A 25,585-nucleotide genomic window follows, 5' to 3' on the forward strand; every position below is an offset into this window, starting at 1 on the left:
CGACTATTCCTGTTTTACTACATTTAAATGAGGCTTCAATAGTTACACCCTTCCTTAACACATTATATATTTTTTAAGATATGCAAGATTATAATATATATTTTAAGATTATATTCTGCACACACACTTTGTGTACGTGCAGAAACCTTTCTCAAAGAAAGGCTACCTACCTTAAAGAGTTTTTAAACAGAACATTTGACATTTTATACTCTAGGTACACACACACTACATATTAGCTAGCAGTATTGAGATAATGCTAAGATGAGATGCCTTGTGGTCAAAGCAATTTATATATTCACTGATGTTCTTCATGCTTTCAAATGAGATGGAGTATACTTATTCTTTCCTTTCCTTTCAACTATAGCTCCAGGCATGTCATATTTTTAAGACAAGATGAGTTATATGAATTACGAACATACAAAAAATGCAGTTACTCTAAGAAAGATCAGCAAGTTGTTTCCTTCTCTGACTAGATGTTCAGTGAACAAAGTGCTGTCCATTCTGGAAGCAGTGAGGGAAAAGTAAAACTGCCAAACACAAAAACAAATAAAGAAGCTTCAGATATGTGACAATTTGGGTGTGAAAAGAGTGCAATGGTGGCAGATTCACCCCTTGCAGACAGAAGTCCAGGATATGGAATGATACCTTTATTTCCAATCTGAAGTTCTGAAATAATTAATGGCAAAATATTTGTGTGTAATTAAAAATCCATTATTAAAATTAGGATCCAGAATGTGCTCTTTGTGATGAAACCATGTAGCGTAAACCTGGTATGGAAGGGTTCATTTCAGTCACCTTTGTAACGAAGAAGCATAGTCAAGACTGACTTTCACAAATACAGAAGAAAATGTGATACTACTTATTCAAACAACTGGCACAGCAGCAACAACAGTATTAATGCACTGGCAGGAGAATCTCAAAAGATGGAAAAAATGCTCCACTGGGTCTAAAATGTGGTTTATTTAGCCCAGCATTCTGCTAATAGTGGTGGGAGAGATACCATTTAGGGACAGAAAGCAAACTTGGCTACTACTATCTGTAGGCTACTGCCCTCACACTCTCCCAGCACCTACAGTCCTTCTACCCAGGATGCCAGAAATACCCTCAGTCTGGGAGCACCTGCTTGTGAAACACTTATTCCACTGGTTTATCCAATCACTGTTTCAACTGGCTAGTAGCATTTGTCTCCAGAAGTTCTAAAAGCAACATATTCCACAAGTTCACCACTCTTGAAAGGAAAAAAAGTTGTCAGTTGCTTAAAGTATATGTTCTTTTCTATCCAGCATTTGCACCAAGGTTCTAGTGCTGCAGAATTCATAGGATGACAATTCTGCATTTATCTTGTTCACTGCTTTCCTGATTTTGCAAACCTCAATCACATCTCCCAATCTTTAGTAACAAAATCATCTAGCATACAAGACATCAACATTTCCAGCATTATGAGCAATCAGCACTGCATCAAGGCAGGAATCTGCTCAGCTACTCCCGAAATACTGCAGTAGTCTGACAAACAGAATCACCTTATGCTTAAGGAACAAGCAATGCAGCTCTTGGGTCTAGTCTGAGATAAAGAATCCATGAACTCAGGTTAGGATCCCGAAATTAGAACTCATTTGCAGAAATTAAAAAGATATAAGTCTGGCCTTTGTAAAGATTTCTAAGAATTGGTGAGACTGAAAATTAAGTGCATAGTAAGTGCCGATCAAAACAATAAGGAATATTTAAACAAGGCTCCAAAGACCAGACATAGTGTATATAAACATATTCACTCATCAATCTAATCCTGGTTTGGAATTTTCCTTGAACCTCAGCATACTGACATATTTTCAAACTATCCTTTGGGACTGGCAGTTACGCACATTCAGCAGCTTTCCCTACAGACATGCCTGATTTCTAGACAGTAAAGACAACATGAAATGCATTTCTCCACCGATATCCCAAAGGTTCTCCCAAAAAGTTCAAATATAAGATTATTAGGAAAACCACGACAGACATACCCAAGCCAGACTGCCTGCAGAATATGACTGAACTGCTCTTGAATGGGAAATTTACAGACTAGTATTACCTAGGTATGCAATTCTGTGTGACGCAACCAAAGATACAGTTCTCACCAATGCAGCAACACTTGCTCTCACCTCCAGCTGTGATTATCAGTTTGATTAGGCACCACTTCACTTATCTTTATGCTGAACAAAACTGCTCTCTTGAACAGCAGAATTTCTGCAGCAGATGGCATTTCAGAGGAAAATGTGAAAGGTGAAGTCAGGGTGAATACTGAGTGACCACTGTATTCATTCAAAGGAAAATGCACCTATTTCAAGATACTCCCGCTTGTGAACTCATTTTTGTCACCAGCTTATTTTCCAGCAATAGGAATTAAAATATTATCTCCACATCAGGAACTGACAGTGGGCCTCATCTACAAGCTTACAGAGAAAAAGGACCTGCAGTGTAAAATCATTTTGGATCTTTATTCTTTCATCAGGGGTGTTGATATGGAACCAATAAGCTAGAGAGGTTATGAGACAGCTTAAGTGGCTGTGGTTATGGGACAAAAACATTTGTCCAATAGTCTATGGACCTCATAAGAGAGGGCTAGCAATACAGCAATAAATGTTTAAAAGCCACATGCCAAACCCCATGATCTGTTACATGACATCTGCAGTCACAGTTATGGGCTATTAATTTATACAAGAAATTTGGGACAGTACTGATGAACTTGGTGAGTTTCTATTCAGGATTTGTAACCTCCAGTTATCCTCTCACAGTGGTGAGGCAGTCAGCACCAGAAAACAGTTATCACTGACAGGGAGACTGCAGGTATGACTAAGAAAGCTCTATGGTATCAATGGGGGGCAAAGAGTAGCTGTTCAGCTTCTCAAGTCTGCAACAGCCTTCTGCTACCAAGAATCTTGCCAGAATCAGCAGCTACCCCAAAACCTGTAAACAGGGAAGAGCTGATTTTCACATACCTCTCCTAACATTCCAAGGAGTACTGCATTCCTCACTACTGTATATGAGAAAGGTGACTGAAAAGACAAGTTCAGCCAAAATGAGTCTATGAGGGAGGTCCCGAAAAAAATCAAAATTTTGGTGGTTTCTTGCATTATTAATAGTAACTCCAGCTTAAGAACCAGGCTTTACCAGAAATGGTACTGAACCACCAGGCTAACAGAAATGTAATGCAAATACACCTCTACAGAGAGCAGTCAGTGTTATGAAATGTGGGTGTGCACATGTTTATGAGATAATTAATTCTTTAACTCTGTTACCTCATCAGAAAACATTTTCTTGCCAGAGTTAGACACTGGGGGCTTCCCACACAGAATCAACTAGGTTGGAAAAGACCTTAAGATCAAGTCCAACTTTAACAACTTCTGTAGGTTTCCTCAGTTGTACTGGTCATACAGATTCCTAGGCTTTCTGATGCAAGGTCTGAACTACTGATTTACCCAGAAGATACACCTGCAGCTTTATTTTTTTGTATCAGAGGGGATACAAAGCAGAGAATTTGCAGTCAAGAGTATTTCCTTGGAATGCAAGAGCCTTCCAGGCAGAGAAAAATCAGAGCCTTCACTATGTGCTGAACAGCACTGGTGATTAACCCATGCAACTTCAAGGACACCACTCTGTGTCCAATGAATGTTTTATAAAGAAAATGACACGTGTATTCAAATACACATATATTTTTCCTAGATATCTGAGTTTTCTACTGGAAAGACAAAATTCTGCCAGTGAAACTCTAGAAAGCTTAAAGAATGTGCTACTGCCTATAATCCAAAACTCAAGAAACTTCTACTCAAGCCACAAGATTGCTGTGTAGTACTGAAACATGGCCAACGCTCCTTTACATGACATGAGCAAGGTGAACCACAACAACACAGCACATATTGTATGTGCACTGTACCAATACCGCTGGCAAGGGAAACCTTGTGGTCTGCAATGGACCATATTTGTGAACAGTTGCCAGAAGAAACGTTCACGCTACATAAAATACAAAAGGTCAAGAAAATCCTATTCCCACCATCATGAAAAACAAGCTTTCACATCTTTTGCTTTCCGATTCCACGCTCTCAGTGAGAATTTTTACACCCTGTGTCAGTCTAGCACAATGCAAAAAAGGAGTCAATACAAGAGGAGGGAGCTAGTACTGTGTATTCTATGAACAAGTGTTCTCATGGAAAGTTCTGTAAATGTAAAGTCACCAAACTACAGAGAGTTCACCTAACAAAACCAAAATAGTAGTCAGGTAATCCAGCAGTTATTTCATATTTAGACCAGCAATTTTTAACTAGAAATTCAACATTTACATTCTAATTTAATGTGGAAAAAAATTTAAAAAACAAAACAAAACAGGCCAAGCAAATATTTTCCTTGCAGTGGTTATTTAAAAAGCACAATGAGGAAAGTTCCCAGCACACCTACTCTAAAGTGAGGACATAACCCCTGCCCTCATGCAGTACCTGGAGGCCAGCTGGCGTTGCTGGATTTGCTTCCAATCTTGTTCGTTGGTGGAGATTTGGCAGGTAACCAACTATCACCAGCATGGCCACCCAGGGGGTCGCCCTGAATTATGTCGAATTGGTTGTAGGGCGATCCTCCACGAGTCTTCCCAGGGGGCACTATTGCACCTGAGCATTAAAGAGACACATTTACACTTGGGAAAGGGTGGGATCTTTACCAGTATGGGATACTACACAAAAAAATACTTAAGATGCATATTGCTAAGACATCCACTAACTTGAAGCATAATTTTATATGAGCTATTTCACCTCCAGTAAAGAGGATACTGCAAGAACATTCCCAAAATAGCCAGTCCCCTTCTCACCATTTTTGTGCATATTGGCATCTTGTGAAGCCACAGAGGGCAGCCCTTCCATCATAGTCCACTGCTTAAAGCGGGATTCTGTTCCAGCCTCCTTCCCTCCCACCATGCCATAATCCATGCTACTCGAGCCAAAGCCTGTGAAACAAACAAACAAAACTCCACTGTCATTCACTCTTTTTAGTTTAAACATCTTTAAACAGGGAATCATTGTTATCATAAGAAAGGTATTAAAAAAAAATCAAAAAAACAACAAAAAAATCAACAGTAGCAAATGAAATGTTCAAGGGGCAATTTCCAAATAGCCTGTTAGGTCAATACACCACACCAGGATATGCTTTGTTATTAGGTTTGTCATGTTCCCATGTAATGAAAAACAATGCAGTTTCTTCAAGTGCTGATAGCTGTCGTAACCTTTACCCTAATGTCGATATGCATTTCATAGTTATTTCTGGACTCACTCATGCAGGTTGAGAGAGGCGACTCTCCCCCTCTACCCTGATCTCATGAGATATCACCCGGAGTACTGCGTCCAGCTCTGGGGCACCCAACACAAGAGGGACATGGCCCTGCTCAAGCGAGTACAGAGGGCCATGAAGTTGCTTCCAAGGGCTGGAGCACCTCTCCTATGGAGACAGTCTCAGAGAGTTGGGCTTGTTCAACCCAGAGAAGAGAAGGCTCCAGAGAGACCTTAGAGCAGCCTCCCAATACTTAAAAGGGGCCTACAAGAAATCCTGAGAGGGACTTTTTGCAAGGGCATGTAGCAACAGGACAAGGGGGAACAGCTTTAAGCTGACAGAGGGTAGATTTAGATAGGATATTAGGAAGAAATTCTTTACTATGAGACATGGAACTGTTGGAACAAGTCCAGAGGAGGGCCACAAGGATGATTAGGGGATTGGAGCACCTCCTGTATGAAGACAGGCTGAGAAAGTTGGGGCTGTTCAGCCTGGAGAAGAGAAGGCTGCGTAAAGACCTCACAGCAGGCTTCCAGTAACTGAAGGGAGCTTATAAAGATGCTGGAGAGGAACTATTCATTAGGGACTGTAGTGACAGGACAAGGGTAACGGGTTTAAACTTAAACAGGGGAAGTTTAGATTGGGTATAAGGAAGAAGTTCTTTACTGTAAGAGTGGTGAGGCACTGGAATGGGTTGCCCAGGGAAGTTGTGAATACTCCATCCCTGGCGGTGTTCAAGGCCACGCTGGACAGAGCCCTGGGTGAAATGGTTTAGTGTGAGGTGTCCCTGCCCATGGCAGGGGGGTTGGAACTAGATGATCTTATGGTCCTTTCCAACCCTAACTATTCTATGATTCTATGATGAGGCACTGGAACAGGTTGCCCAGAGAAGCTGTGGCTGCCTCATCCCTGGAAGTATTCAAAGCCAGGTTGGATGGGGCTTGGAACAACCTAGTCTAGTGCAAGGTGTCCCTGCCCATCGCGGGGGGAGTTGGAACTGGATGACCTTTAAAGTCCCTTCCAACCCAAACCATCTGGGATTGTGTAATTGGCAAATATGGCAATGCAATTACCATATTAATAAGGTATCTACAGGCATTCAAATCGCTTTCCACAGAGTACTTACCTGAACCGTATCCAGGTATTTGACCTTTGGTCTGTAAATCTGAGAGACCCACATTCAAAGGATTGGGTACCATGCTGTCTAAATGTGGCTTAGGCCCAACAGGGTGGGATGGTGAATGCTTCATGCTAGGCTGCCTCTGCTGCTGCTGCTGGAGGGCACTCACCATACGAGCAATCTGCATATGAAAGAAATGGGAATGATACACCCTATACTGTAACACAGAATTTCAGTAAACATGAAGAAACAGTGACTTGAAAGGGATCCAAAGGACCTTGCTCTCTACAAAGTGGAATCTGAAGAGAGCAGATGACATTGCTAAAGCCTGTGCCGTCTTTACTGCAGACTGCATTTTCCCAGTGCATTTTATACTTCATATGATTGACAAAACCAGTGCCACACCTGTTGCTCCTGCTGTTGCCGCACAGCTTGAGATAACTTCCTCTGGCTCTGTAACAGTTGCTGCTGCTGCTGTTGCTGAAGGAGGAGCTGACATGCCTAGGAGGTAAGGGGGGTGGGAAGAGTGAAAACACAGCGCTCAGCAGTGAAATGCAATTGCCAGGAGGTAGTCACTAGCAAAATGCTTTGCTCAGAACTTAGGTAAACTGTTTCTCATTCCACACAGTCAAATACAATTATACTGAATGCATCAACACTACTTCTTTCACTTGTTTCTAATTTAATCTCATGCAATAGTATTACTAGTACCTGCTTTATTACCATCACTATGGCTAGAAGTCTAAATAAGACATTATTAAAAAAATCAACACACAACTGCTTTTTGTACAAAGACATAGCTTAGAATCATTACTAACTCACTAAAACACAATAATTACACAGGCCCGTTTAGTTTATCTGCTGCCCTCTAACAGGCCTGTACTTTCTTGCACAGTGAACAGGATACTTGTTACAAAAGTAATACAAGATCAGTAGAACAAACCAAAATTACAACAAACAGAAGGAAAACTCTTACAACAGACAATTTGTAAAAACTCTGTCTCACAAGATTAACAGTTACTTACTAATTGAAACTGGGGAATCTGTGGAAGCTGGCTCAGCATGGCAATCTGTTGCGGAGAAAGCTGGGGGCCCATATTGAAAAGACCAGGATTCAAGCCACTGTTGGGAAATTGTTTGAGCATGGAGGCCGAAACCTGCATGGAAATCAGTTACATACCCTCAAGAAATGCACTGCTATGAGAAAAGATGATGAAGCATTTCTATAAAGCAACAGGTATGACACCAATCTTAAATGGTGCTCTGGGAAAGACATTACAGATTTCTTAACAGATGACATTTAAACGTGCACAATCTATGACTTGAGCAGAGTGAATACCTCATTTGATTGACAATACAGTATTTACATGTGCAGATGCAGACAGACACAGAAAGGTTCCTTCCCCAACCAGTCAGTTGCTAGAGACTGAACTAAAGTAACTAGTAATCACAGTACTGCATTATCACATTAAGAACGTACTGCTTGACAAGGGAAAAGAAAGGCATTCAGGCAGTCATCAGAGCAAAGAAACAGTGCCTCACAGAAAGAGTTAATCCCTTTGTATGCTGAATAAGCTATAGTAAAAGACAGGAGTTGGTGGAGAAGAATCCCCGCTTTCTCCCTGCATTATTTCAGAGTTACACGAATAGAATTTAAAAGAATCTCCAAAAGCCTTCACCAAATCGAAAGTAAAAGGTTAACTTTTGCATTTGGAGATCCTGAGGTCTTAGAACTCTGCAATGTAAGTGCAACATAGAGTACTATGCAAGGCCTCTCTTTTCAGGGGGGCAAGAAGCACAGGACAAGACTGCTTGAAAAAAATTAAGCAACTTGTCAAACATCAGAAAAATTTTCAGCTTTCACTTTCTTTGTTGTTTTTTAAAATAGTTTGCAAAAACCTACGTAAGACACAGGATTCCTGAATCTATTATGAGGTTTAAAAATACTGATAGCGAGCATTTACCATCAACTTGGAATAAGAAGGCTAATAATAATAATAAAAAAAGTACTAATAATAAGTACTTCCAACTATAAATTTTACTTATCTAAATTTGCCATTTCTTAACAACAAGTCAAGATTAAGACAGATGTGTCAAGTAACCTCAATGATGTGGTCTGAAGGCTGTAGCCCTACTTTTGCAAGTAAGCAGTTACTATAAATTCCTTACCTGGGGAGAAAGAAATTGGGGAGGCACTTGCGCCCGGATATTGGGGGAAGGATTTAGTGGCTGCACTGGTGTGTGCATGCCCCTCGATTGTGCTGTGCTGTTTCCAAACAAACCATGATTGCCACCCTACAAAATTAAAGCAGTAGTGAGAAGATGAATCTTTCAAGATAATGGATTTCTATGCTATTAACTACATATCAATAACAATGAGGCAAGTACTGACTTCAACAGAGTACCCTTAGGATTACTGAGATGTTTGCCCTACATCAGTAATATTCTACCTGGGTTAAAACTGCTGTACTACATTTTTGATACGCAGGCTCTTTCTCCTCTACATTTAAGCGTCATGTTTATCCACTTACTTCAAAGCACATGACAAAGCTAATGTTTTGTATTTTGCACTTAATATGTTGGGAAATGGAAACTTGGGAATACAAACAACACACTCAAAAAAACATTCACTGGCTTAACAGCATGGCAAGACTATGACAGCAAGAATTCTGCGCCATCATTTTAGACAAGTCAAGTTGAGGTATCTCTCACAAGCCTACTACCTCCTCTGAAGGCCTTTTACTAACTTAAATTAGAATTCTAAAATTTTATTACAAATCCTCCTTCCAACGTGAAAATGTCAACATTCTAGATTGGGATGTTTTTCTTTTCCTTTTTTCCCCGCTAAATTGAAGAGGGGGAAAATCTTCAAGTGAGAAAAAGTGTTTGGTTGTTTTCTCCCACTGACTTATTTTCTAACTGCAACAATACTTGCTGTTTAAGGGTGTTTTTTTTAAGGAGAAGAATTTACTGTTTTATAAGCAACTTCTGTAATAAACCCTACTGCATGAAAAAGACCAAAGAAAATTCATCATTCTGCTTCACTATTTCAGCCTCTGAGCTGCCTGCCTGCCTTTGTAACATCTTTTGACGAAAGCCACAGGAAACGTTATGGACTGTCTCCTACACTAACAGTTGCATGCTGTTGCTTCTAAAAGCAGAAGCTTGTATTCCAAAAGGTCCTTATGTGCCATGATTCTGTCCTTTCAGTTCCATGATCCTCAGCACTTCTCATCTTGTGCTGTACATGAGGATACCTATGATCCTCAGATACCTGGGGTTCTAAACAGTACATTTTCCATCCCTCAACCATCATTCTCTGTTCTCCCTCTCCATGCCAGCACTGCTATATCCAACTTAAATTCATCATCCTTCCAAATTGGGATTGTGCAGGCCTTCTCCAAAACTTTCCCTTCCTTACATACTGAGGTTTCATGAACTTCTCCTCCCTTCTACCACAATACTGTGCATTCTCCACTATCTTTTTGCTAAAACTGAAGTCTCTAATCCATCTTCTATACTGACAGCATTATGACTTGCCTCATTCACCTGCATCACATTTCACTTTCTTAATGTATCTTCCCTTTCAGAAGAAACTCAAGACATCACACTAAGTAGGAGGATAAACAAAACAAAAAACAAGAGACACAGTTTTTGTTCTGGAAAGAAATTACTGGGGTCAACTACGCATTAAAATTTCTGAGAGGCTTGAAGCTGCACCTACACTTTCAGCCCTCCCTAAGACCCAACAGAGTTCTGCACACCAAATCCAAGAACATGCTTGCAAAATTCTGACTTAATCTGATGTTCAACACTGATTGTGTCACATAGAAACAGAAAGACAACACAAGGAAACACCATCATGTTAGGCATGTGACTACATAAGCTAGTCCAGCTGCAATACTAAGGTTCTAATCTTTCATTTCCTAGTATTCCTCCAACATTTTCTTCTAGCATAACGCAAACCATAATAGCCGAAATTCTTCTAAACTGCAGTTAACAACTTCATTTCTTCCCTGCTATTCCCCTGTATAAAGAACAAAAACACTGCTACTTCAAGAGTTTTTAAAGGCTGCTAAATCAACTCTTTCCTTAGGTTGCAAGGAAGGGAGAGGGGAACAGGCACAACGCAAAATGACTGCATTTTTTTAAAGGCACATTTCTACATACAAGGTCATTGGATGGAGTCTGCAAAAATTCAGTGTTGAGGTGGTGGGACAAATCAACAGCCTCCAAGTGGGTTTTAAAACAGCAATTAAAGTATGAAGGTTGCCAGTAACTTCATGACTTCTGAAAAGTGCATCTATCTGCTGCTGTCTGCGATTCAGGAAGTAAGAGGCCAACAAAAACAGGTGTGATACATTCTGATAACAGGAACCAAAGTGGACTGATTCTCAATGGGCTGATATATCTGAAATTTCCATTAACAATATTAATTTATTTAGTAGGAAAACAAATGCAAGCAACCAACTAACCAGGATTAAGCCCAGGTTGCAGCCTTATAACAATGCATCTTATAAGGTGGCCTGCTTACTTGTCTAGCAGCGAAGTTTTGGGGACTGAGCCCTGAGCCGATTGCCCCAAGGCTGACGTTGGATAGTGTGGAACCAGAGGGAGACAGCTTGTAGCTGGGAGAAGGGGAGAAGGGAGAGCAGGGAGCCTCATCCCCAAGGCACCCATCTTGATTGGAGAAAGGCAAAGTCAGCTGAAGCAGCAGTTAGCCAACAGCAGGAGTCGGTTAGTGAAGCAACAGAACACAAGAGGAGAGAAAGAGGGACAGTGAGTGACTAGGAAGAAGCAAAGTTAATTTGTAATAGCAATTACAAGGACAAAACTTCTGACTTAAATGATCACTTGACAATGAAGATTTTGGTCTGAGGAGTTAATCAATAAACTCCTAGAGGTTTATTTTTAAAAATACGTTTTCAACTCTCATGAAGTTAATTTCTGACAGTGGCTATTACCACTATAGAAACAAACACATCTTGAATGAATCCCTAATGTTAGCACACACCTATGAAAATAATGTTAGGACTGCATCAGCTCTGCTAGTGGGATTTTATTTATTAGGCCACCAGAGGGAGTTGACAAAACTGGGTTTTGGCCTGTTCTACCAAAATGGAGGAGTTAAAAAACTTCATTGACAGTAACACGCCTTCAGAATTTTTAAACCAAATTTCTTTTCCATTTTACATGTGACAAACTGTATTTAAAAAACACCTAAAACATTCTGAATGTACTGGACACTCTCCAATTCATAATGTGAAGCAATTAATGTTTGATAATAATAGTGAAAGCTTCTATTTAAAACAAGCAGGAGTATGAAAGAAACACTACCATAACATACAACAGATGTCACAGAGAAACAGATGTCATACAGAAGCTTACAGTACATGGACATACAGCATAAGGGGTTGTGGAATTTAGAAAGCGTGTTTCCAATAAACGACAGACATGAAAGCAGAAAAAACTTGGAAGACTGTGATTACTTATGTTTAATTACATCTAAACCAACTTTCTACAGTAGATGATGGTAGTCATAGCCAAAAGAATCACTGTGATGAAACCTGTAATGAATTTCATTGCTACTGGTAGTTTACCCTTCCAAGAAAAGCAAAGGGATTTCTTTCTATCTATATTAAGAGCAGTCTGTTCTAGGATAAAAAGCCTTATTCTCCCCAATAATTTAGTTTGTCTATGCGGCTCTGTTTTACATACATGTTCATTCTACAAACATAACTCCCCTGCACCTTTTATTGCTGAGTTAGAAAAGGTTACTTGATTTTTTAGCATTTCCAGGGAGTAGTGTAAAAACTCGGACCTCACAGAAGTCGATATTAATTTATATAAAGGTATTTTTCTCACCTTCTCAAAATAAGGCCCACTATCTGTGGTTCCCATGTCTTTGGAATTAGATGGACGGAACCCAGATCGATCCTTTCTCATCATGTCATTAAAATCCCCAAGATTCATGGTTCGTTTATCTACTTCAAACTTCTTATCTGGGAGACCACCTGTGAAAAAAAGACGAAGATGAAATTAGTGCCAATAATCTCTACCATTATCATTAATGATGGCTGATGACAGTAAGTTCACAGCCAAAGGAAGTATCTTTAAGATTAGGGTATAAATTAGATCTGTCTTATAATTTAGCATAGCTACAGTTGCTATTAAAAGTGCTGAAAAATCAAAGTAGGCAGCTTCATTTTTAAGACTGAACAAGCCAATTTAGAGTTCAATGTGAATATTTCTCACAACTTACGTACAGATATAAACATACGCATTTCTACAGCAGCCTAGTTCAACTAATGATATTCACTTACACATAATTTTCAATGTCTTCTGAAATTCACACTGTTATTTATTGGTATTCAGTATCTATAGAGACACCACTATTTAAGTTCTGTACTTAGCTTTTACTGGGTTTGGCATCAAGAAATAATTTCTCAAACTGCAAAACCATGCACATAATTTGATCACAGCACTTCCGTAGTCATGCGAACTTAACTCTTGAACACCACAAATCATCTGGTACACTGTTAACTTCCAGACAGGCAAAAAATCTCCCTTAGTTTGTAGGCAATGGTTACAAAACCAGTAACAGAGATACTTTTCAAACATCCCCTGCAGCCTCCTGCCATAGTTTAATGAGTAATCCAGTGGAACATGAGGAAGAGATGTTAGTAACAGACAATCAAACTGTAATACAAAGTGAATAAGACATCCCCTTTCTCTGTAAGCTTATCATCAGCCACATGCTTACTGAAGGAAGCTTTCTACCTTACACACTAAACAGCTACCAAGGAACTATTTCTGGGGTCATATTGGGCACCTGCAAGGTATCAGATACATAGTGCTATGTTGAAGTAGATGGAAAATATCTTTGCTTTAAAATATGGGCAGTGTGACAGAAATCAGCTTTACTGGTATTTTTAGGTTTAAGTAACTCCATTTAGTAGCACAGATGGCCTTTCCAAGAATGGTTTAAAAAGCCTGTCACCACAGTTAACCAAAAACTATGACTCTTCCAAAGAACTGATAGCTATCCTACCCTACAACTGACAAAATACAGTCTTTATCGAACAGAGCAGACAGCTCATCACACCAATACCTTCAAAACGCTTATTTGTTCCTCAAAAAAGCTTCTCAAAGCCAGAATATTTTCTTAATGCTCCATCACAAACTGTTAATATTCATAGATATGTTATTGGCAAGAACATGTGAAATCAACCACTAATTAATTACATGGGGTTTTCCTGCTGGCACAGCTTTGAAAGTTCATCCAGCTTCATCCTCTCAGATGCCTTCAACATCATTTATCACAAAAACACTTGACAAATCTTGGTTTGTAACTGGAGTCATACTGACCCGGATGAGCTCATGTCTTTCTAGCATATCCTAAAAAGCTAGAACTGGCTCTGCAGAAGTAGTCACATAAAACGTCATCTACATCTCAATCCTGTCAATACCTACATCTAACAGCTACATACACACAATGCCAGCAACGCACTACCAAAAGGCTTTCATGCTTTAATTCTATACAAGGAAGCCCTGCCCATTAGTTGCCTGAAAAGAAACTGAAAGCAAGACCGAGTTGCATCACTATCTGAAATGAAACTGGGTGGATGCCAACACAAGCTGGCTAAGACACAGAAACACCCTTTCGTCTCTTCAGTTATCCTGGTGATCCAATCAACTCATCAAACATTACTGAATAATGCCTTGTGAAACTCCTTGGTAAATAACATGGAGAGCCTATAGCAGTACTTTTAAAGGGTTCCAGCACAGATATGCAAGCCACCTAGTGCTGAGGCACCTGCTTAAACTTCAATACAAACAAGGCCTTGCTAAGAGAGATGATTCATTTATCCCATTCATAGAAAATTCTAATGCAACCTTGAAACCTGTTGTGTGAGCCTGTCTTTTGCACTTGCCAACAAAAGCTGTAAATAATGCAGGTGGCTGAAGACCTGCTTTACCTTACATATTACAAGACTACTGTTGAAATCTGGAAAGTCTGAATTTTACCCTCTGCATAGGCAAGAACACTTGTGCATGAATAAACATGAAGCTTTAAATCCTCTACATGTGGAAACGCAGAACAGGTTAAAAGTCCAACCATCTTAATAAAAGACAACACTCCCATCAGTTATTGGATTTTACCCACTATTAACACTATGAAAAATGTAAAATGAAACAAGAGCTTGGAGGATGACATTCACACCCTAGTGAGGCAAAGATGACTGTTAAGTGCAACAACTCCACCACATTCACACAGGCCAAGAAGAAGAAAAAAAACCTTGAATTCTATATGAACGAAATGATATATAATGTGTTTTATACCAGGAGACAGGAAACAGAAACCACTGTTGATCAAAGTTACCTAAAATATTTGCAAATAACAGACTCAACACAGTGAAAACACACATACCCCACAGGGTAACCCAAATGGGAGAAAAATCTCCCACATTTGAAATATTTTCTGCTTGACCACAAAACCAAAAACATTTTAAAGATACTCGGTTTTTACTTCTGCCATAAATTTACATCATCCAAGCCTACTGAGCAAGCACATGTACTTAGATATCATATGTGTTGCATATCAATGTACATATCATAAGGTGTTGCACCTGAATGCTGTATCTGGTTATGGTTTTGTAATGTCTTTACAACAGACAGCTGCATGAATTGCACCTGAATCAATAGAAAATGGAAATTAATTTCCCAGTCTTTACAGCTGACTTGAGTGTTCAGTGATCTGCAGAGGCTGCAGTTAATACATTAAAAAAAAAGAAATACAAAGGTGGCTGTCAAACAGAAGAAAGGAAAGGATGGAATATTAGGTGGTCCTGACTAACTACTTACTGTAGCAAACCTCATGCTTCAGGACCTCCATACTAGGAGTCATTTCAATGGAAAATGCGGTATCCTGTTTTCAAAGCAAAACAAGCTCCCCACTCAAAGGATTTGACAGAAAAATAATTTTAAAAGAGGAAGCAGACCTGCCTCAGGCATGCTACTGATCCATATCTCTTCTGCCTTGGTCACTAAATAAGAGTCACTCCAGCACCTTGCAACGAAAGCAACACAGTTTTCAAAGAAGATGACCGAGACCAACATAGTAAGAGTTATCTACTGACAACTGAAACTTTTTTACAACGCATGATGACCAAAGCCAAGGTGCTCCATATATACCAAAGTTTTATTCAGTATGTTTGGTTCCCAAGCACAGATTTTACTCTAAGATCAATGTGCATTTATCCATAAATTGGGAAAATACCATGCTGGGAGTTCTCATTAGGATAACCTGGTATGTTGTAAGCCTGACTGAAAAATCAGATGAAGCACAACCCTACCTCATAAGTAAGTCCAGCATTTAAAGTTTAGAAGTAGACACAGGCTGAGCAAAAGTTTATAGCTTTCCACAAGCAACTTCCATAAGCAATAAGAGTGAAACAGCTAAAGAGATCAGTAACAGAAAAGCATCAGGAAGATGTCACATTCTTTAACTCTGAAATGGAATACAAACTATAATAAATGCCTCTACCTAGGATCAAGGATGCCACCATTAATGATTATACTAAATTTAAAGAAGTGGAACAGATCAAAGTATGCAAAGACAAAGTATACAACGTTTCAGCATAATTCCACAGGATATGCTGAGCCTCAGCCATCTTTACTCAGAAGGCCTTATGGCCTTAAGGTACTTGAAAGCACAAAGTTCTAAAGGATCCAAAAGTTTAATTCGGCACTGAAGAACTATGAGAGCTATTATCAGCATAATCCAGGCTACCATCCTCTTCAGTTGTATGTTTTTAGATCTGTTCTCTGACAACAGCATCTGAAGGCAGATGAGAACTGAATATCCAAGAAGACAACTTACCTCTGTCTAGAAGATCTTTAGAGAACCATGATACAGTCAGAGCCTGAATTCTAGAGACGCTGTACTAAGTCAAAGTGCAGAGATCAAAAAAAATCTGTTACCTTCACCAAAACTATGTTGTGCTGTATACACACATGCTTTAACACCTCTTATTGGGATCCTTAACTATTCAGAGAAAGAAAGCAACTTTGTGGAAAAAAAAAAACCAACAAAAAATGAACTACATAATCCTCTATGAAGTGTGATATGCATTTTAAGAATGTAATGGATTCTAAGCTGAGAGAAACTGCAGCTATTTGGATTTCATTAGAGCAATAAATCTGGAGTTGATGTTAGATGTAAGTCTTGACTACCCCAACTCTACTTTTGGTACAAAGATTAATGAATATTCCCAATAAATGAAGTTTTCGGTTGGGAAAAACCTGACTACAGCATCACACAGGATGCTACAACAGTGGCAGATGAGGAAGTACTAAAGCTGGTGACAGCACTGATGCAAAGAGGGTTAATATCAGAGCAGACTTCTTGCAAGGCATAATACTGGAATAATCTGGTCAACAATACTAGAAAGGCACAGAAGAAGTATGGCAGAATCAGAATGGCACAGAAACTGCCGTAACAGCACAAGGGCCAGTTTCACAAGAACTGCTTCCTGTAGTCGCAAAAAATCTACTATTCAAATCAAGAATTAATATTTACACTGCTTGCATTTGCAGGGTTTGAACTTGTGCTACTGAGTTTTCCACTGCTACCAAAAGTCCTACAGTATAGGTTCAATTTCAACCATGTGGCCGTCATATCACTCAGACAGAAGACAGACAGAAAGTAGCATTCACTACTGCATTACTTTCTGGGGCTGGGGGAACACATCAGACTAGTCAATTGTCTTGACATCTGTAAAAACATCAACCCCAAGGTGGCATTTATCTAGGAGCAGAACACACAGCTTCCCCACTGTCACTGTTTGCTATTTAGATTAAAAAAATAATAATAATCCAGAAGTGAAACAAAAAGTTGCCACAACGACAGGACTGAATGCACCAAACTTAAATGTATATGATGCTGAAAAGTGACAATACTTAATATTTAGCACACATCCAGTCACACACCTGAAGATGAACTTCTATGGCAGGTAATATCTCAGGAGTACATAGATTATATCCTTAATGTTGGATACAGTCAACTCATATCACAGACCCCATGCTATTCTAGCATACAGCAATGAAATTTCAGAACATACTCTGAAAACTTGACTTGTAAACAATTTTAGTTGATCCAGTGATCCCACAGACTGCAGCCTGGCTCAGAACTACTTTTGCAGGTGGTTCTTCAGAGATACCACCAAGGGATCATAAGTAATTAATTCAAATTACACTCTCCCACAGGAAATTTAGAACCACCAGCAGAAAAAGCATTGGTTCCAAGTCAATCACCTCCTCCAGCCAGCCTTCTCCTTCTTACCAAGTCCTTGCTGTGCTCTCAGCACTGTATGTGCTGTATGTGTCCCTATCTTAACTGAGGTAGACACTTTTGGCTATTAGGCAAAAGTAGCTGAAAATAAGCTGCTTGGTACCGGAACGTTTTTAAATATGAAGCAAGTAAAATGGTTACTGTGTGACAGCATACTGTAGGTCTCAGGGATAATCACAGGAGAGTCAGAATCAATGGTGTCCACATCTTCATAACAAACTTGATTTGCACTGATACAGGGATCCCTTCCACCAAGAGAACCACCACATACACACTCCCCTGGAGCCCATAGGGCATACCTCATCTACACAGGAAATTCACTGTTCTAGATGAGAGCTGAGAATACTAATGCTACTTCGGCATACCATTCATTGGAATAAGAATTACAAGACCTCTGGCTTTTGCCATTTTAACTTGAAAGAATTTAAGGCCTCTGTGACGTTCCCAACAGTTACAGAAATAGAATTAACATCTCCAAAGTTGTTGTTAGCTTTGTCCAGAGGCAAAGTCCTTTAAGTGGACTAGACGATCCGTCCTCCTAGCTATGGGTATGAGATGGATCTTTCTGCCTCTGTAGTTTTTGAAGAATCAAAACCAGAACAGATGTTAGAACAGGAATGAAACCCTATTTCCCTTCATAAGTATCAAACGCTAACCTTACTAAGCCTTTAAAGACTTGATAACAAATAAAATACAACAATCGAAATAGCAGGTTTGGATCATCTCTTTTTTAACATGTATTTTAGGGATCCTGTAGGGAAACCATCTCAAGTGGCAGAAGATTTCAGGAACCTGTGATATTTCCACTGCAATAATATGACAGTGAACATTCAGAGACAATTTGGAGAACAAATGCAAAACCAAATCTGATTCCAAGATTTTAAATCAGTATTTCTGTGAAAGTGCACTATTTAGTCTGCTAAAGAAGAAAGTTATGACAAATTAAAAGGTGATTAAATGGGATTAATCCAAGTGGTCAATTCTAACTCCCATTTAAGACAGTGTTTTCCACACAGCCCATCCCACTTAAGCTGTGTGCAGTGTTGTGGTGAGGCTATGAAGAGTGAAAAATCTAGTTCTACTGAGCAGTAACTTGTAACAGCTTGAGGCAAAGCAATCGAAGAAATCGACTGCAGAAGACATTCTTCTCTCTCACATCACCTCCAGGGACCTATGGTAATTGGGATGTTCTACTGCCAAAAACCAGTCCTCCTCTTCCACCAAATGAAAAGGGATCTTCACTTTCTTGAAACAGTAACAATGAAAACAAACTACATGTATCAAAACGGTCTTACAGAATGTCCCCTTCCACAAGTTATACCTCCATTCTGTACAAGTACATATCCCAGTCTTGCCTAGCATTATCAGCTGTGTAACTATTCAAAGTCTACAGTCAAGACACTGGATGCTGTAACTCTACCCTTCTATTTGAGGAGTGCTAAAATCAAGATCAAACCTTTCCAAAACACAGCATGTCACCCACATAAAAATATTATATATGATCTCGTATTTCAAATGCACTTAAACTATACTCACCTACAGACAAGTCCATCTTACTGCCTGGAATGTCCTCAGTTTGACTCTGGAAGAAAAAAAAATTCAGTTCTGAATTCTATGAAATGCTGAGGAATGTTTCAGAAAGGTGAAATGAAGGAAAGGCATGCTTGTGCCAATCAAACTTTTGTTTTAAACTGTACACAAGGATTCTTGACATCATCCTGGACACAGCTCACCTCGACTCCCTAATGTTGTGTGTGACTAGCTTACTCATACGAAACCAGACACATGAACACATGCGACAGGCTGAGAAAGATGGACAGACAGCTGCTCTGCGAAATGAACCTCTGTCCTCATGTGCCAGTGGCTGAGAGATGAAACACTGAAAATAGCGGCCAAAATGATAGCTCATCCTCATGACCTGCCAAGCCATCAAACCTTGAAAAGTGCTGCCAAGTTATGATTTAGTTGGCAGTCCGGGACAGGGTGTTCCCATAGCTTTCAGAAGCATCTACAGTCTAGCAGGCTGAATTTGAGCTTGGGAGCCAACAGACATTACAAACTAATCCTAGTCAAGTCAGTGACAGTTTGTACAGCCCTGGGCTTCTCTCAGAACCTCTGTATTATCATCTTCTGCTAGCCTGCATTACATACTATGCCAGCTTCATAGGATGACAGTTGGCACAATATCCTGTAAAATGTTTTAAAAATTAGCATTTCAGAAGTTCTTAAAAAAAAGAAAAAACTATATGTAACTATTTTTAAGGTACCTCTCCGAAGATCTGTCTTTTCATGATGTGCCATTTGTTTATTCACTTTACCAATCAATCTCTATGTACTGATTAATAATGAGCTCTTTTTCTTCTAAAAAGACCCTGCTACATATTATTTAAAATATAAATAGCCAAGACAGACACAGGGCTGTAAGCCTCCTTTTCTGATAGGTGGCTGAGACTCAGAATGAATAGCCTTGGACTAATAACAGATGTCTGACACTACAGCCAGTAGCCTCTACCCTGAGTGCTCTGAAGAGCGTATTATGAAAATAAACTCCCCCCCCGAAAACACCAAATGCTGTTACTATCAAGGAAATTACAAACTCAGAACAAAAGACGTCATAACTCTGAAGAGTCAAAGTAGATTTGGGGGTTTTCTAAGAAGCCATTCTGAAATGCTGAATATTCAGCTATTAAAAGTAGTATAATCAACATACTAGCATAGCAAATGCAGATAAGTAGTTACTGTTAAACAGCTGATCTTTTGACTTATTTGAAGTTTACTGACTTCTTTATTTCTAAAAGTTGGATTTCATATTTTAAAAAATTTACTTACTAGCAAGCCCATATTTGAAAACTGTTTGGATAAAGGGTTCATCCATGAATCACTATTTCCTCCTTTTAATGCGCACTGAAGAGAGGGGGAAAAAAAAAAGACAAATATTCTTAAGCAACTTTTGGATTTCTTAAATTCTGTTTTTAGAAGTGTCAAATGATCCTGGTTTCAGAGAAACTTATTTCCTGAATAAAACACTAAGTTTTTGCACGGTTGGAAACAGTTACTAAATAATCTGTTTTATAAAATTCTTTACTGTTATGCATACCAAACTGAATGAACACTTCATGTGTATAATGAATGTTTCACAGCTTCAGTCTGGAATCTGCTATTTATGTTACGTATTTTTTTCTCTGTTACAGCCTAGTACATTCTTTAATCCACCACATATACAGAGGTAGACTTCTTCCCTTTAGGGTGATTTCTCTCACATGGGCACTGTGCTGACCTGACTCTCAATCTGACCTTACTGTAATTTACAGGTGATCAAACTGAAAACTGAACACATTTCAACAAAAAAGAAAAAAATGTGGACAGTTGCGTTGGTGGTTATAATAAAAAGAAGGCTTTGAGTGAGAAAAAAAGTTCATGAGAATAATTTTGCAAAATGGGAATTGTAAAACTCCATACCATGTCACAACTATTTCCATGTCCTAGGAAGCTGCTTTGGACTTGCTTTTTGAGTTTGCCCTGCCTGACTAAAAGTAATCAAGGCATAGTCCTAATATTAATACAGTACCAAGTGTTACTGTAGTAGAGAACTTTAACACAAACAAACCTTAGAAAGCAATTTACTTAGGAGTATAGCCAAACTCCTGCTCCTGTGTGAGGCCAAAGGTCAGTAACAACAAACACAGTTCCGACCTAAACACAGAAGTCGGTAGAAATAAGAAGTGCACATGCCAAAGGGACTGTGGAATTCAAACTCTGGTAGGCTATGCAAAGAGAACTGCAGCAGCCTAACACAGAAAGACATGTCAACAAAAGAAGAGCAGTAGCCTTGGGATACTTACTGCTCCGTTTCATTTAGTAATGCGCTGCAGCTTACATACTAAAGGAATTTGACACTTCTGGCAGATTTGTTAGTCACAAGAAGTATAATACATTAAAACAAATCAAAAACCTCACATTTTTTACACTGTTGTAATAGGCACCTTTCTATCTGAATTCTGTAATACATTTTTAAAATAAGAACTATTATAATGCTCTAACATATCAGTCATACTGCTTTCAGACAACACAGTAGCTATGAATCATTCAAGCATTTTACCTTCATTTGTGTTTTCTTTCCTCCTTGCCCCCAGCTTGTTGAGTTGTGGGAGGAATTGCTTCCCTGAGAGCCTGCTGTGTTCCAGACTCCTCCCTCCTCCTCCTCTTCCCAGCTGGAATGACGCGTTCCTGTCACTGGCCCATCACTCTCTCCCCAGCCATCTTGCATAGATTTAGAACCTTTAGAAAAAAGAAAGAAGCTTAAAAGCAGTCTACAATATCACACAGTGGTGATTTGCTACTGAAATATTAGCTGAGATCATCAGAACCCCAAAGGAGTTAAAAAGAAGTGTCTTCACTCTAACAGCTCTAAAAACTTGTGCATGAATCCCCAAACCCAAGAGATTTGGTGGCATGTTAGCATGTCATGTTTTGCAACTATTTTAAAGCAATAAAGATATAATAACCATAGGGATCTCTTCTCTTATACAGAGCTGCACTGGGATTTCTTTCAAAGGCAATATATTATCTTCTAGTGTAAATGAAAGAATTGAAGGAGACTTAAAAACCAAGGGTGCTGAGGACTTTGGTTCGGGTAGTTTATCAATTATTTCTTCTCTTGCTTCAAAACCTTAACACTTCCCTTGCATTAAAGTCTTCCACAAAACTACAGAACTTTAAGGAGTGACAACTAAATAGAATGTGAAGTAAAAGAAGCGACATTGTGCTCCAGTATATGTAACACCAAAAGTAGTTTCATGTGAAAAAAACCCCAAACTTCTCTGCTTGAATTTCTGTTTTAAACAGTGTCACTAAAAAGACTTATTAGCAGTGCTGTTTAAGTAGATAAGCCACTACCAAAAAGCTACAGACATTTCACCATATCATCTCAATCTAAGATTTTTTCCTTGTTTCTTTTCTTGCTGTTACTCTCTAGCACCGTCAGGCAACTCTGAATTCTAACCTCTGCCAACAAGCCACCAAGAGACCAAATCCTCATCTTGTCTACTGCCCAGCTGTTCTCCTTCCTGCTTAAACTCTTCACTCTGCATATTTATTCCCTGAGCATTTATATCCTTTAAAAAAGATTTAAATCATCATCACCTTTTTCATAACAAATTCTCAAGTTGTCTGGGGTTTGAGTGTGGAAATCAGGGATAAGGATATTAACACACATAGCAGAAAATCTGAATATAAAAAAGTCTGGAACTGCACTTAGCCTATTAAAGGGAACACTACCTTGATGACCCTGGAAAATAAGCACAGCAGCATTTCATGGCAGTTTAAGAGCTACCTCAAAATCCATCATAAATAACTCAGATATTTCCCAGGAAACATAACTTTTGGAAGTTGTGTACCAAAATTGAGGGCTGCTTAGGAAACATACTGGTCCAAGTACAAAAATTTACCTCTTGATCCTTTAATCATGCTATTTACACAGAAAAGGCTACATTTAAAGATTATGACTTCAGAGTCAAGAACTTCATCTGGAAATGTCATATATCGGATAGATAGTCTCTGCAGCTTTCATTTATTTCCAGCCACTGTTTTTTTTTTTTTAATATACTATGATCCTGCTTTTAACTACATGACTATAATTATTTCTCTGCATTGACAGCTCTCAGATCTGAGATTCTTGAACATGAATCTCGACAGTAGTGTAAAGATGAGTTGTCTGCAGGATTCCTACTTCATTTCCTGCATTTGTTGAGTGAGGAATCACAAAAAGCTATAGAAAGCAAAGGAAACTTTCAAGTTAAAGAGACATAATGGTGTTACAGAAAACTGAATTTATTCCTGCTTCTGCCAGAGGATTCCTATGCAATGCTGACACAACTATGTAAATCCTTTTTTTTTAAACAGGTGGCAAGATCTGTGCTTCCTTTCTTTGGCTCTAAACTCTTCCCGTCACTGCTTATCTCAGTTTCCTGTCCTTACCTTTGACCATAAATTATGCCTTTGCAAGCTCTTTGAGCCAATTTCTTCTTCTAACTTATACAATACATTAAATATCTCCCCTTAATCCCCTGAGTAACACTGCTTTTGGGTGCCAATTAGAAATGAGTTGAGGGAGCAGTCACAGAACACAGAAAAATTTAGACCTCAGCTCTTGAACTGGTGACCTACTACACCCCAACCTGAAAGAGCCATCAAGGGCAAACTGCCTGTATTTTGCTCCTCTAGAGCTGGGAACAGCTTATGTACAAAACGGTACACATATGCTGCAGCTTTCTGCTTGTGTCACACATGCAGAGAAGTTAGGACAAGCAAGTGACCATGCGTAGTCTTTTAAGTCTCTCTTAAGTAGTAACAAGTCCATAGAATTTGGAATGGATCGTTAGCATTTCAGAGGCTCTTATTTTGGTCATATGTAGGTGGCTTTTTACAGATGAAAAGGAAAGAGATTCACCTAGAAAAAGTTTAGCATCCTGGGAAGGGCCAAGTTTGTGTAGCAGGCACAGTAAGCACTACTGCCATCCGTGAAAAGCTGCTATAATATTAACTCTAAGAAAGCAATACTTTTTTCCCAGTTTTGTTTCATAAATGGCCAACTGGGGTGGGAAGAAGGGAGAACAACCTGACAGAACACATCTGAATAGAGCATTTCATTCCAACCAATTACATGTTGCAAAAGCAACTTGTAAATGACAACAGTTTTACAGTGGGTATCATTACTCAAATTCAGTTAACCGTCATGTATTATCATTATTTCCTATGGGAAACTTCATATCCAAGTATTATTGGCTTTGGCAGTAGCATTGCTATGTTGTATCAGCAGGTGATCGCTTCTGTTTGTTGTACTTCGCTTAAAGAGAGTGAAATAAAAATTCTACAGCTTATATCAGAAGGAATAACTTCCACAAAAATAAAGCTCTTAATACAGCAAAATTTTATCTTCAAAGTGTATTTTTTAAAATATTTCGACATCATCTCATTCATGAGCACCACAGCTGCAGGTAGGTAGTCAGAAAAACAGTAATCCCTTTAGGTTCAACAACAGAAGAAAGTTAAGTTCTCAAGAGAGATGATTTTTCACAACCATACAATAAAAAATAATCTATTCAAAGGCAAGTTGCATTACACCTAATGGCCTCCACACTGAAATCTGTGCATTCCCTGATATGATCAGGAAAAGTGACTTATCACTTAACAAATTTGTATGCTGAGTGGGCAGCCAGAGAAGGAAAGACATTTTGAGTAAAAGACACACTTCCTCACTCAGATGCTCTCATGTTTCAACACTTCCACAAATCGGAACTGCCCATTTAATTGCTCGGTTAAGAAATTTTTCATTACCTTAAAAGATGGTTCCAGTCATTTGTAAACAATCATTCATTCATCAGAATCTTACTGATTCAAAGTGTTGCTTCTAGGCCTCAGATAACAATTCCTGCATGGGTGACCCATATCAAAAGCCCAAACACTAAAAAGCACCACTGCAAAGAAATTGGTATCTGGCCTATACTCACTAGATTTCATGGCATTCGGGGCGTTGGAAGGTGCATTCCCCCAGCCTGTTGTTGATGCTGCTGTATCATCTACTTCACCCCACCCGGGACTTGTTTCATTTGGCTCACCCCAGGCGGACGTACCATTATCTGGAGCAGGTGGAGTGCTTTTGCTCCAGACTGCACAAAGGAGAAAGAGTTTTCATTACAGACCGTTTAGACAATGAACTATTCGCTGCAGTGCAGCACCACACCATTCATCTATTACTTCATTCTTTCTGTTGAGGACTTTAGGTTCTCAGTAACATGGGTGCAACAGGATTGACAACTGTTCACATCACT

At 39.1% G+C, this 25,585-nt stretch overlaps 1 protein-coding gene across 22 annotated transcripts in view; it reads right to left on the reverse strand.

The window, feature by feature from the left end:
• TNRC6B (trinucleotide repeat containing adaptor 6B) overlaps positions 1–25,585 on the reverse strand; it is a 143,622-nt gene that overhangs the window by 16,599 nt on the left and 101,438 nt on the right. For 17 of the 22 annotated variants that reach the window (XM_062620467.1, XM_062620470.1, XM_062620463.1 and 14 more), the window contains 12 exons: positions 25,265–25,423; positions 21,856–22,034; positions 20,586–20,660; positions 19,293–19,338; positions 12,269–12,417; positions 10,938–11,108; positions 8,573–8,698; positions 7,429–7,560; positions 6,809–6,904; positions 6,410–6,584; positions 4,829–4,963; positions 4,464–4,631 (listed from right to left, as the gene is read on the reverse strand). In XM_062620467.1, coding sequence (XP_062476451.1) covers positions 4,464–4,631; positions 4,829–4,963; positions 6,410–6,584; positions 6,809–6,904; positions 7,429–7,560; positions 8,573–8,698; positions 10,938–11,108; positions 12,269–12,417; positions 19,293–19,338; positions 20,586–20,660; positions 21,856–22,034; positions 25,265–25,423 — 1,611 coding nt within the window. The remainder of the gene's footprint in view (positions 1–4,463; positions 4,632–4,828; positions 4,964–6,409; positions 6,585–6,808; positions 6,905–7,428; positions 7,561–8,572; positions 8,699–10,937; positions 11,109–12,268; positions 12,418–19,292; positions 19,339–20,585; positions 20,661–21,855; positions 22,035–25,264; positions 25,424–25,585) is intronic. The other 5 variants (XM_062620478.1, XM_062620472.1, XM_062620471.1 and 2 more) reach the window with 4 other exon arrangements.

This window comes from Pezoporus occidentalis, unplaced genomic scaffold (genome assembly GCF_034315485.1).
Source record: "Pezoporus occidentalis ecotype Australia unplaced genomic scaffold, CSIRO_AGI_Poc_V1 ctg221, whole genome shotgun sequence".
Lineage (NCBI taxonomy): Eukaryota > Metazoa > Chordata > Aves > Psittaciformes > Psittacidae > Pezoporus > Pezoporus occidentalis.